A 12832-nucleotide genomic window follows, 5' to 3' on the forward strand; every position below is an offset into this window, starting at 1 on the left:
AGGTAATCTGAACATTAACGGATTTCGAGCTTTAGCGGTAACATATACATGCTGTAGTTCACAGATTAATATATCGCTCACGATTATTACTGTTCTGCTGTCTGCACGTGCAACTAGCGACTGGCAGTATACATCCACTATTTTCACTTTATGTTACATATATCGACAAGCAGTAACACGATAATTTCAATTCTATTACTATAGCTCCTTGCTTCTATTGTAAGTAATGCAATTTTTGTGTTACTACACAATTAAACTTTAAGGCTTATCACATTGACTAAATTAACAATAAGAGATTACTCAATTGATGAAACAGAAAGTTACTATTTTTGTAATACTTAATTTATACAATTAATTGTTATACTTATTTCTGTTTGTATGTTTAAAATAAAATTATTATTAACATACGCAATAAAGTAGAAATCAAATCAATTTTACACTTCCCTATGTCTTTGTCAGTTACTGATATATATTTATTGTGTTAATTTGAATATTTAAATTAGGTATTGAGTAAATATTTTCTATACCTTTTGATTCACTACGAACTATTTATAAAGTATTATAAAAAATAATGCTAACTTTCATTTTTAGTAATATTTTTAAGCTGATTTGTATAATCATAAATTTTAATTTTATTATTATTCATAGTTTTTGTCATAGAATCCGATTTATATTGAGTAAATTCATTTTCTAGTCTTAGTTTGGTAAATTCATTTTTTATTTTACTGTATCATTTCTTATGTTTATTTGTTGAATTTGATTTTTAAATTCTATAATTTCGTATTGAATTACAGTAGAGCGTCGATTATCTGAAAGTCAATCATCCGAAAGAATTCCAGTCGGCAAATTTAAATTTTTGCCAGTGCTGTGGCGCTGCAATCTTTGGCTATGTCTTGGGCTACTCAAATATTTTACGTTTTTGATACTAAATTAACTTCTGAAGTATAATTTATTGTTTTTATATTTTTCAATATATTTATTTTGTTTGTACAAAACAAAAAAATAATTTTTAACGATACAATAGTCTTCGTTAGGCTTAACATTGACGAAAATTCAACGCAAAGCAACATGCAATGCAGAAAAATTTCAACATGTGATAAATTAATATATTTTTTCATACATAATCGGTTATCCGAAACATCGATCTTCCGAACAACCCCAGTCCCCAATTGATTCGGATAATCGACGCTCTACTGTACTTCATATTTCTATCAATTTTTGATATGTTTTAATTGAATTTTATCATTATTAAGATAAATTTTTATCTCTAATTGAAAATAATTAAATAAAATTTGATTAAAAAAAAATAATAATAATAACATTGAACTATTAATATATCGTAATTAAAAGACAAAACATGGAGAGTTTTTCTGGTTATAAAATAAGAGTGGTGCAAATTTCAATTAGTAAAACAGGAATTTATTATTCATTAGTAAAAATAAATTTATTACTCTTCAAAAAATAAAAAAACCAGTAAATTTACTAATTTCATAAACGTTGAGTATTTTTAAGCAATGTAGATTAATTTAGAATTCACTTTCAAAATTTTTATTGTACATATGCCAATCAGACTAATTTTGTATTATTTAGTAAATAAATGAATTATGTTAGCTGTAAAATCATTATAAGCATTTCTGAAATAATATAAATATATTTTAATACAATAATTCATATTTATGAAATATAAAAAAATAAAGAAAAAACTCATATCAATATACATAAATTATAAATAATGTTGAATAAATTGATATTTATAATATATATAAAAATATGACAAAGAGTTTCAAGCTCCAGTTATGTAAAAATTACAGTTTCTTGAATTAGCATGAAGAAACATTATGTAAAAGTTATATAAATATATAAAGTAATTCTCAAATTGCTAAGACAGAAATTATAAAATAATGTATTTATATATTATATTTCTTATTTATTTAGTTTCTAAAGTTTAAATTTTTTTCTTTTTTGTTATAATTCAATTATAGTAATGTAGTACATTTATACAGTGCCACAAGTGCAACAGATGCACAGAGAATCCAGGACAAAATTTTTTTATACCCCATTTTTATACCCAAAAATGGGGTATAAAAAAATTATTGGTATTACATTTTCATTTTTAAATTATCCCACTATGAAGCTAATTTCATAACATTTTTGATTACAGTTAAAAATTAAAAAAACCAAATACAATAGACATGGTTAGTTATTTTTTCCAAAAAAAAGAGGAATCAAAATAAAATATTGCACAGGGCACATGAAAAGCTAGTTACAACACTACATTTATATATATGTTATGGTCAATGATTTGAGTACACTAAATCACATTTATGGTATTTGCATAATAACATGAATAGACAAAGCAGGGATGTCAATAACTACTCTAGTGGACAATATTGGAAATGTGTTAAAACAACAATGCCCTCAGTGCTGCTCATATAATGATGTGAACTGATGTGGCAGCCACCATACTCCATGTATGTACAGTACTGTAACCTTATTTTGTGTTTTTATTTTCATTCCTGTTAATGTTTAGATTATAGTAATAAAAAAAGAAATAAGTTTTATATGAGTTTTACATATCAATGAGTAAGAAGAGGAAATACACTAAGTTTATTTTGAATTCCAATGAATATGCCAAAAAAATTGAAGAACTTTAGAACAAAAAAGTGTTAGTGTGTACAAACTGCAACTCAAGCCTCAGTTCTTTAAATAAATATGATTAACTAAAGTCTGGTCATAAAGTATATAAATTTACTTATTTAACCCTTAGGCCTATGTATTCTTATCTAGGAGATAGAAAGAAATATAGGTATTACACTACAGTTTAACTCTTATTTCGGCTTACATTCAATTTTTTTAAAATAATGGAACACAGAATATCTCAAAAAATAAATGCATTGTGTATACCTGTCTTGTATAACTAAATAAATGTACTTAATCATATATATGATGCTGTGATGGTCCAGAAAAAAAATGAATCGCAATTTTCTACATAATTGAAGTTTAGACTATTTACAAAAATTAAATTAAATTTTCGAGTCTATCTTTTAATCCCTTATACCTTTGAGTCTACTTTAATCCCTTCCTTTTTACCTTTGTTTAAGAAGTGTTCTTCAAAGCAATTTACAACTGTTACTTCTGTGGTGGTGTATAAGGGATTAAAAGTTAGACTTAAAAATTTAATTTAATTTTTGTAAACAGTCTAAACTTCAATTATGAAGAAAATACATCCTGAGTTATCACAAAAATTGTAACTATATGCAATTGTTAATTCAACAGTGACCAACAATTGACAATTATTCACTTCAATGCCCAGTAACTGTTTACTATACTTGCATGAAAAGAACAAGGTATGTGATACAAGATATGAATGTGTGGTCAAAGTTAAAGTATAATCATGTTACTTTGGCCATATGCATGTGAGCGAACATTTACTTCATTTTATGTTTTGGTTACACCATCGACTATAACATATACAATATTACTATAAATATAAATACTGTATTACAATATAAAGTATTTAATGAATACCTTATTATTTTTAATGTTAAACTATTGGTGTTTGATACAGTAGAGCGTCGTTTATCCGAATCAATTGGGGACTGGGGTTTTTGAAAAATTGATATTTCGGATAACCGATTATGTACGAAAAAATATATTAACCTATCCCATGTTGAAATTTTTCTCCATTGCATGTTGCTTTGCATTGAATTTTTGTTGATGTTAAGCCTAACAAAGACTATTGTATTGTTAAAAATTATTTTTTTTTTATTTTGTACCAACAAAATAAATATATTGAAAAATATAAAAGCAATAAAAAATTATACTTCAGAAGTTAATTTAGTATCAAAAACGTAAAATATTTGAGTAGCCCAAGACATAGTCAAAGATTGCAGCACCACAACAGTGGCTAAAATTTAAATTTGCTGACTGGAACTCTTTAGGATAATTGACGCTCTACTGTATATACATATTTATCTGAACTTTCCCATTTTGCTTTAAAAAAATAATTTTATTAACTTAAATTAAAAACTGCATTATTTGCATTTAAAAATAATAAAAGAATACGATAGAAACAATATAAATTTAAATGTTTAAATTTAGTAATATTTTACATACAATATTCGGTATCTAGATCAGGAAGTTCTATATTTGTATCATCATCTTTAAATTCTTCATTTGTTCCAAGTTTGTTGGAAGACATCCAGATTCCATTAGAGAATCTTTTGGATTTAGAAAAACAATCTGACTTCATCCAATGATCAGCAATATCAGGAAAGTCTGATACTGAATTGGGAACACTGGATTTTTCTGCTGTTGAGCTGCTGCTGTCTGTTTCTAATTCAATTAATTTTTGTTTGCTTCTAAATTACATATATAAAATTTAATTATTTTATTCTTGTGATATAAAGTAACAATTTCTTAAAAAATTAAACTTACCTAGTTGCATGGTTGACTGGTTCAATTCTAACTCTTGAATCAATATCAAAATCAGAATCTGATGAATGATTATCTTTTCTTTCACTATCATCAGAGCTATAATATTGAAGTCATAATTATAGGCTACTAATTTACTATCTAAATTTGTAAAACTTTATATAGTAACAAAAATATAATTTTTATATTAAACTAACCAATCAGATGCTATGGAATCATCATCTGAATCAGTCTTTAATTCTTGTTTAGTTTTATTTCCTTCTGGATCTATAACATCACTTTCATAACCTTCTTTAAATCTTTCTACCACTTCAATATGATCTAATTCTGCTAAATATTCATCTCCAAACTGATTTCCATCCTATATGACATTAGAAAATTAAATTTCAATTTCTTGCCAACATTAAAAATTATATTGGATGTAAACTTCCTTACTTCATTTGCACCTTGTTCAGTCAATAATTGTCCAGCATATATGCAAATAAACATTCCCTGAGGTATATCATTTAAACTTCTAATTCCCCATCCTCTTCTCTCTGTTTTAAAAACTTGTAATTGTACTTTTAAACCTCCCTGGACAACACGGTTCACACATGAGGAATTGCATTTGCAACGAGGATTACATTCATAGACACTGGGAAAAAAAGATATTTTAAAGATTTTGCATTTGGAAAATATTACATGAATACATTTTATATTAATTTTTCTGAGAAATACAGATAAATTATTTTTAGTTCAAAATTAATGATTCAAATAATTAAATTAAATAAACTTAAACTGTATATTAAGTCATTAATGTAAGACTATATACTTCTTTAAACATGAGAAATATGTTTCATATATGATGTATATGTATACATTGTCATCAGACAGGTATGGTCTCAAAGCTTCAACCCTCTATCTTAATTACAAATGGATAAAATTTGAGTTGCAAGATTTGAAGACTTGATACAAAAAAAAAACAAACAAGCATTTAATAATAATAATAATAAAATAAATAAATACATNGGATGGATAGGGTAGTTATTGTACCTGTTGTTCTTTCCTGTACAGGTGTGATACCACACACACTACACAAAAGCCTGGGAACATTAGAATTGAGTAGAAATACATACATAACACTACAGAAGGCCACTATATTGAATACATGCCACATTGTTAGGAAATTCCTGAATACAGACACTGCCACACTTATTTAATTAGTTTTGATTGCTATGCCTTGACTCTGGTCCGGCATAGTACACAGCCACCGGTGTGAACCGAGTAAAACTCACTAAACTCAACATAATAATAACTCTCCCGTGGTCACCACCTGGTTGTGGTGGGAGAGCCCAGTAATTTTACTGATCCATAGGGCAATGTAGGCTAAAGCACAAGCTCCTGGTAGGGACACCCATGTCAAGTAAGATCTATGGGGAGAAATGAAGCTAAGAGTGACCACACCCACATTCTGTGGAGTTATTCATCATGGTAGTAACCAGATTAAAGTGTGATACCAGCTTGGACGTTGCCTGGGTTAACAAGATCAGCGTTCGCGGGTTAGGAAGAGGCTCACGTTCGAAAAATAGGCCACAGTCTCCCTTGTTACTGATGGCGAAAGCAGCACTGGCCCAATGGCTACTGCAATTCCCTCAACAGATGTGAGGAATCAACCTAGCTTTGGTGTTTCTGTGGCAATGCATCAACAGACCGGACATCATTGTGGAGGATGCAGTAGGTACAGTACTTCAAAGAGTTTGGCTGTGGGAAACTTCTGCTCTTGGATATTTCAAGATTTTTTGCGTAAATGTTATTATTTTATATAAGTGTTATATATTTTCTGAAAGTATTTTGTACCCAGATTAAGAATCCGTGGAGGTTTTTTTTTTAATTTGGACTTTCCGTTCAGAAGTTATATCTGTTTGAAAACATCAATTTTCCGAATTTGATTTACCGGACTCCCTGGACCTGATACAGACAGTTTTTCGCACTTCATACATGAGTACAAGTTTAAAATTTTGAGGTTTCAGACCTTATATTTACGAAGATAGCAACCATTTCCGGTTATTTTTCAAACGCCAATAACTTCCATCCAGTGGGCCATTTCAAAAAACTATTTGGGCAGTTCTTTTAGGATATTAAATGTAAACTATTCTGAAAATTTCACTGTCACAATCCTCATAGTTTTTGAATAATTGCAATTCTTAGATTTTTTCCAACTCCTACTTTTAGATCACCATGGCAACGGTCATTGACCTTTGATTCCATAGATTTCTAGAACATTCAACCGGAAGTAATGTATTTTTTCTGCTGTTAATCATATTTTTATAGGCATATGATATATTTTTGGATAATATGGAATCTATGACAAAAAAATTTCATGATGCCGCTTATGGTATCATTGAGGAGATTAAGAAATATTCAAAGCAATACCGGAATGCTAGATTCGGCATTGAATGCCACCTTTCATATATAATAACGCAATTTACAAGAGTTATTGAACTGGCTGAAAATACTCTGCAAAACAATAATCTAATTGAAGAAACACTCTCTGGAATAACTTCCAAAGCAGATTTAGCAGAACTTAAAGAAATACAAGCAAATGAAATTAAGAAACTTATGAAAGATATTCAGCAAACTATGCTCACCCAAAGGGATATTACATCTGATGGTTCTGTAGGTAGAAATGTTTCTAGTTTACCGAGTTACAGAGATGTTTTAAAGAAGGGAGTAAAACAAACCAGTAATATAAATGAACCGCCTCCACCAGAATATACGGTTCTAGTCTATAGCGATAAGAAGGGAGCCTCTTGTGAAGAAACAAAGAGACAATTAACTGATAACCTGAATCCTGGCAAGTTAAGCGTAGGGATACGACACACAAGAAATATTGGTAATGGAGGACTTGCAATAAATTTACAGCACAAAAGTGAAGTTGATTACTTTAAAGAGAATGCTGAAAAAATCCCTGGTTTAATAGCGAAACTACCTTTAATAAAAATTGCTTCTGTACCAAAATGTATTAATAAAGAGGATCTTACACTAGAAATTTTTGAACAAAATTTATATTTATTTGACACTCTTACTGATCGTATCTTTACCGAACAAGCCCATATTAAATTTTCATTGAAAGAAAAAAACCCTGACCACGTTTCTTGAATACTTGAAGTAACTCCTGAGATTAGACAGATAATAATGAAAACAGGTAAAATTTACCTCCATTGATCGACATGCCGTGTATTTGATTTTATTCCTTTAATTCAGTGTTACAAATGCCTGTCTTTTCAACATTTTGCAAAACACTGTACTGAGAAAGAAAACGTGTGTAGTCACTGCAACGGGCAACATCTTTATAAATTCTGCCGAATAAACAAAACCCTCCAAAGTGTGCTAACTGTTCCCGAGATAACTTAACACAAGCTGCACATAATACAATGGATAAAACCTGCCCAGTTTATCTTAAAGAGAAAGCCAAACATCAACATAGGAATTTGTATAACATTTAGACAATTGTATGAACTACTCTATATAGAACTGTGCTTGACACCTACTTACTTGAAGCATAGTAATTTTGATATTTAATGTGTAAAATAGTTTAATGTATAATTAGATTTTAACATTAGTACTGTGCTTGTCACTTGATTATATGAAATGTACTAATTATAATTTTTGTTATTGGCATTGTTATAATAATTAATTTTAATTCTATTAGAAATGTATTTTTACTATTTGTGCTATGGGGAATCTAATGTTGACTGTCCTTTTCTGTGCATTGGGGTATATTTTGTTATCTGACTTAAGAAAATATTGTCTCATGATATTCTTTATAATTTGGCGAGTTGTTAACTTTATAATTACTTCTTGTAAATTGTGAACAAAAATATTGTATAATATTTTATTGTTTTAAAGTAACATGGTTCTCTTTCACACTTATTTCAACTCGCCACTTAATATAAATTATATATTAAGTATATTCTGCACATACTTATATTATTGATGGTAATAATAAGATATTCTGCTGAATATCTTGTTCTATTATTGTTGTTATTGTTTATGTCATTTGTTACATGACATAAACATATAGTATATATTTTACTTTACATTCTTTATTGTTTATTTACTCAAACATTTTTTTTTTCATTTAAATGCTATATATGATTTTTCTGTAATTATTATCTACGTTATCTGAATTGTACAAAAAATTCCTGGTAATGCTTCCTGTGGGGACGGGAAATGTATATAATAGCACTTTAATAAAATGATGATGAATGAATGATGATCAACAGACCACAAAGGCTGGAAAACCACGCCAACAAATGAAATGGACAATAGAAATGAATGAGTTTATTGTCCGTACTTACTACATCATCACAAAATTCGAAACAAACATGACAGCGTACAGACAACAACTATACCATAGATTCATACAATATCCTCACCTCACTGTCACCGAACAAACGGTTGTTGATCAAAAAAGAACAATTATACACAACAACCATATCCCACAAACAACACTTGAAACTTTTTTGTTTTTGTTTTTTTAACGCTTTCTGCCCTGTGGGCACTAAGAGGGCCTCTTTTTGCAAGCCCATTATTCAGCCAGGCCCACAATGGGGCTGCCGGGTGGTGAGGGACATAGGATATATCTAAACGGAGCACCCCCCGAAAAATTCCTGGGGGTTTTTTCGACCCGTTTGGATTTGAACCTGGGTCCCCCAGAGCGGTAGGCTGCTACCTTGACCACTCGGCCATCCAGCTGCAACATTTGAACTTATCAAACAACAGGTTGCTGATCAAATACATCAACAGACAGAAACATTTAACATTATTAACAGAGATCATGTAACCTGTCAGGATAATCCAGCAACAAGCATTGATAACAGCACACATACAACAACTACCATACAGACACTTCCTCATCCATCACTGATAACATAGACATAGATTTAGTTAATACACTCTCACTTATATTTCAGGAAACATTCACTAAATATACAGGTACAGATCCCACACAAAGACCACGAATACCAAAAATCAACACGTCATAGGTAGTAGAAAAACACTAAATTATGTAAACACTCACTTACTACCACACTACATCCATTTAATTTCTACACTCTCAGACATTCATACATTAGTTTATGCTGGGGCAGTCACAGTAGTCATCATGGACTGAAAATACAATCGCAGATAGATATACACAAAACACAAAGCCTGCCTGGCAGAGAAGAATAGAAACACAAATAAGTGACATTAGAAAGCAATTAGGTAGGCTGACGCAACGTATCACCCAATTTAAAGAAACAACTCAAAAACATTTTCAAAAAAATTAAAACACACACGAAACACGATCATCACAATACACACATTACAGAATACATTGATTCACTAAAACAGAAACTCGCAGCCAAAGCACGTAGACTCAAACGATACAAAACATGTACACTACGAAAACAACAAAATAAGTTATTTACAAACAACAAAAAAACTTTTACAGACAAATTAGTACCAAAACAAACACTGATACACAGCTGGAAGACACCTGGTGTAGACAACATTCACAATTTCTGGTACAAAAAGTTTACATCACTGCACCAGGAACTAGCTAAACATCTAACACACATCATCATCAACCCACAAGACATGTCAAAATTTCTTACTCAGGGCATCACCTACATGAAACCTAAAAACAACACCACCACAGACCCCACACAATACAGACCAATTACATGTCTTCCAACACTCTACAAATTATTGACATCCTGTATCACAAACAAAATATACAAACATGTTGAAGAATTTGACATTCTTACAGAACAACAAAAAGGTTGCCGTAGAAATCACAGGGGATGCAAAGAACAGTTACTCATAAATTCAGTCATTCTACAACAAGCACACAAACAACACAGAAACATACACATGGCATATATAGACTACAGAAAAGCATTTGACAGGTTCCACACAGTTGGCTGCTACATATTCTACACATGTACAAAATACATCCATCACTCATTGCATTCTTCCAAAATACATCCATCACTCATTGCATTCTTCCAAAACACTATGCAGCACTGGAGAACAACACTACATCTTGACTCTGGTCCAGCATAGTACACAGCACAGCAACTGATATCAACCGAATATAACTCACTAAACCCAACATAATAATAATAATAATAAATAAATAATTACATGTCATATTGTTAGGAAATTCCTGAATACAGACTGACACACTGACACACTTATTTAATTTTTGTCTTAATTATAAGAAACTTCACTTCATTCTGTCTGGTTCCCACAAAGCTAAAAATGGGAAGGATTGAATGTTAATTTAACTGTCAACAATAAACTAAAGAACTCGTGTTTATAGGGGTCTTAGAAGCAACAAGTTCCTTCCTCCTCGCATTGACCCAAGAAAATATCGAAGATATGTTATAACAATCAATTGTTAAAGTGTGAGAAAGTTGACATTTAACCAAATCCACGGGGAGAATCTAAAAACAATCGAAAGAAATCCTAAACCTGCTAGTCAATTTTGTTTAATTCCTGCCATCTAGCGATGACATATTCAAAATGCCATTACTATCAAACAAAAGCTCACCTGATCAGATTCCCACACCTGATGAGGATATAATGCGAGGGCATCCGATTTTTGGGCAGTCGTCCCACAAAAAGCTATCTTTGGTTTTGGTGCATATAGGAGACGCGGAATGCAGAAATTGTATCGCTAGTCTTTAATCAAGGTATCCCTTAATATTCACATTCATAGTAGTCATTGTAATCACTTTACTCTATATTAAACTTTTGTTGAATTTTAACTATGATGGCTCTTCCTCGTGTATCTCCAACCTCACTAACTCTCCCCACTCGAACTACGAAGCACCCTCCTATTGGATCATAACTAAACCCAATTACAGTGGTGCCTGATATAACGTACTTAATCCATTCCAGGTGCACATCCATTAAGTGAAAAGTCCGTTATACGAAACGTATTTTCCCATAGAAATACATGTTAAAACATATAATTCGTTCCGCAGCATAAAATAACCACACTGTACCATTAAAAAAATGAAAATGGAGCAGTCACCAATTATGCCGAGTAGTCAGATGTTGTGAGGAGGAGGTGGAGGAACACTTAATTCACACATTCATACAGATACAGACTTTTTACACATTGCAGCAGGTCTCTTTTTATTGTTTTTTAATCGGAGTCAGATTCAGGAGAGGCTACCGGAGCTTGCAGGGTCAACTCCTCTTGTTCCATTTTTTGTTTTATGCCTACTGGCTTCTTGAAAAACATATCCAAGGTGGTCTGTTTCTCTCTCTTCTTCAACACCTGTCAGAAATGACGGGCAAGGGTGTCATTGTAGAGATCATTGATCCTGTTGGCCTTGGCTCTGTTTGGCTAATGAGAGTTGGTAAACTCTTGAACCTCTCCCATTCGACAAGGAAGTTGTTGTCAACTTTCACTCCTTCTGATGATTTCTTGCATTGTTTCAATTGAAATCACCTTTCTGTTTTTTTACAAGCCATGATTTGCACAACACTTGAATAAATGTAAATACCCTGCACTGAGGTGATGTGCGTAATAAACAAGGGAGCAAGCCGAAAGATATACTAATAATATATTCTAATAACACTAATATATTATAAAAATAGCAGATTGTCATTGGCAACGGCAAAGGAGTAAAAATATTATTCGCACTTGTTCGCAGAAAGTCCATTGTTTGCCTCACGTAACTGCTGAACAAAAAGTTCATTGTTCGAGTCACATAATGGCCAAACAGAAAGTCCGTTGTTTGCAGCGTTCGTTATTTGAGGCGTACATTATACAAGGCACCACTGTATATCACAATATTCACAAGTTAGGACGCAAATTTTTACTATCCTAACTGGTGTCAGGTCCTGACATTGGAAGGATCTTGCAATCCTGACAACATTATATAGATTAAGCCATCCACTGACGAAGTGAGTGGATCTCACCAATCCAATGCCAATCACAGAGGTCAACAGTGAATCTTGTAACCCCTGGCTTCTCACAATATGGTAATTATGTAATTCTCTTTTTAGTTATTATTATTTTAAATTTCAAAAGACATTTCTCATTGTATTCAACAGAATTATCCAAAATTTATGATACAGTCAACCCCCCATAACACGGTAGATACATTCCGATTTTTATGAATACATTTGCTATGAGTCTAGCCAATCACAGCCCGGCATGTATGCAGTTTATGGACTACGGCTGTTTGAAAGGTTTCTTCCATAAAATTAATCAATTCTAGACTAATTTGACTCAACATTTTCAAAATACATATAATTTTTTGGGAATAATCCATATAAACTATGCTATAAACAAAAAATTGTAGGATTACTTACCAAGTGTGCACCGTTCGACTACGCCATTGCTTAAGCTTGT

The 12832-nt window shown here is 31.3% G+C and overlaps 1 protein-coding gene across 1 annotated transcript in view; it reads right to left on the reverse strand.

Annotated features, from left to right (window-relative positions):
- The window catches only part of LOC111615256 (histone-lysine N-methyltransferase SETDB1-like), a 51724-nt gene that overhangs the window by 20614 nt on the left and 18278 nt on the right, over positions 1-12832 (reverse strand). Inside the window, exons 15-18 of the mRNA XM_023356670.1 lie at positions 4870-5068; positions 4632-4795; positions 4438-4533; positions 4117-4361 (exon numbers count right to left, since the gene is read on the reverse strand). Coding sequence (XP_023212438.1) covers positions 4117-4361; positions 4438-4533; positions 4632-4795; positions 4870-5068 — 704 coding nt within the window. The remainder of the gene's footprint in view (positions 1-4116; positions 4362-4437; positions 4534-4631; positions 4796-4869; positions 5069-12832) is intronic.

Source organism: Centruroides sculpturatus, unplaced genomic scaffold (genome assembly GCF_000671375.1).
Source record: "Centruroides sculpturatus isolate CEXI.00-Female unplaced genomic scaffold, Cexi_2.0 scaffold2168, whole genome shotgun sequence".
Lineage (NCBI taxonomy): Eukaryota > Metazoa > Arthropoda > Arachnida > Scorpiones > Buthidae > Centruroides > Centruroides sculpturatus.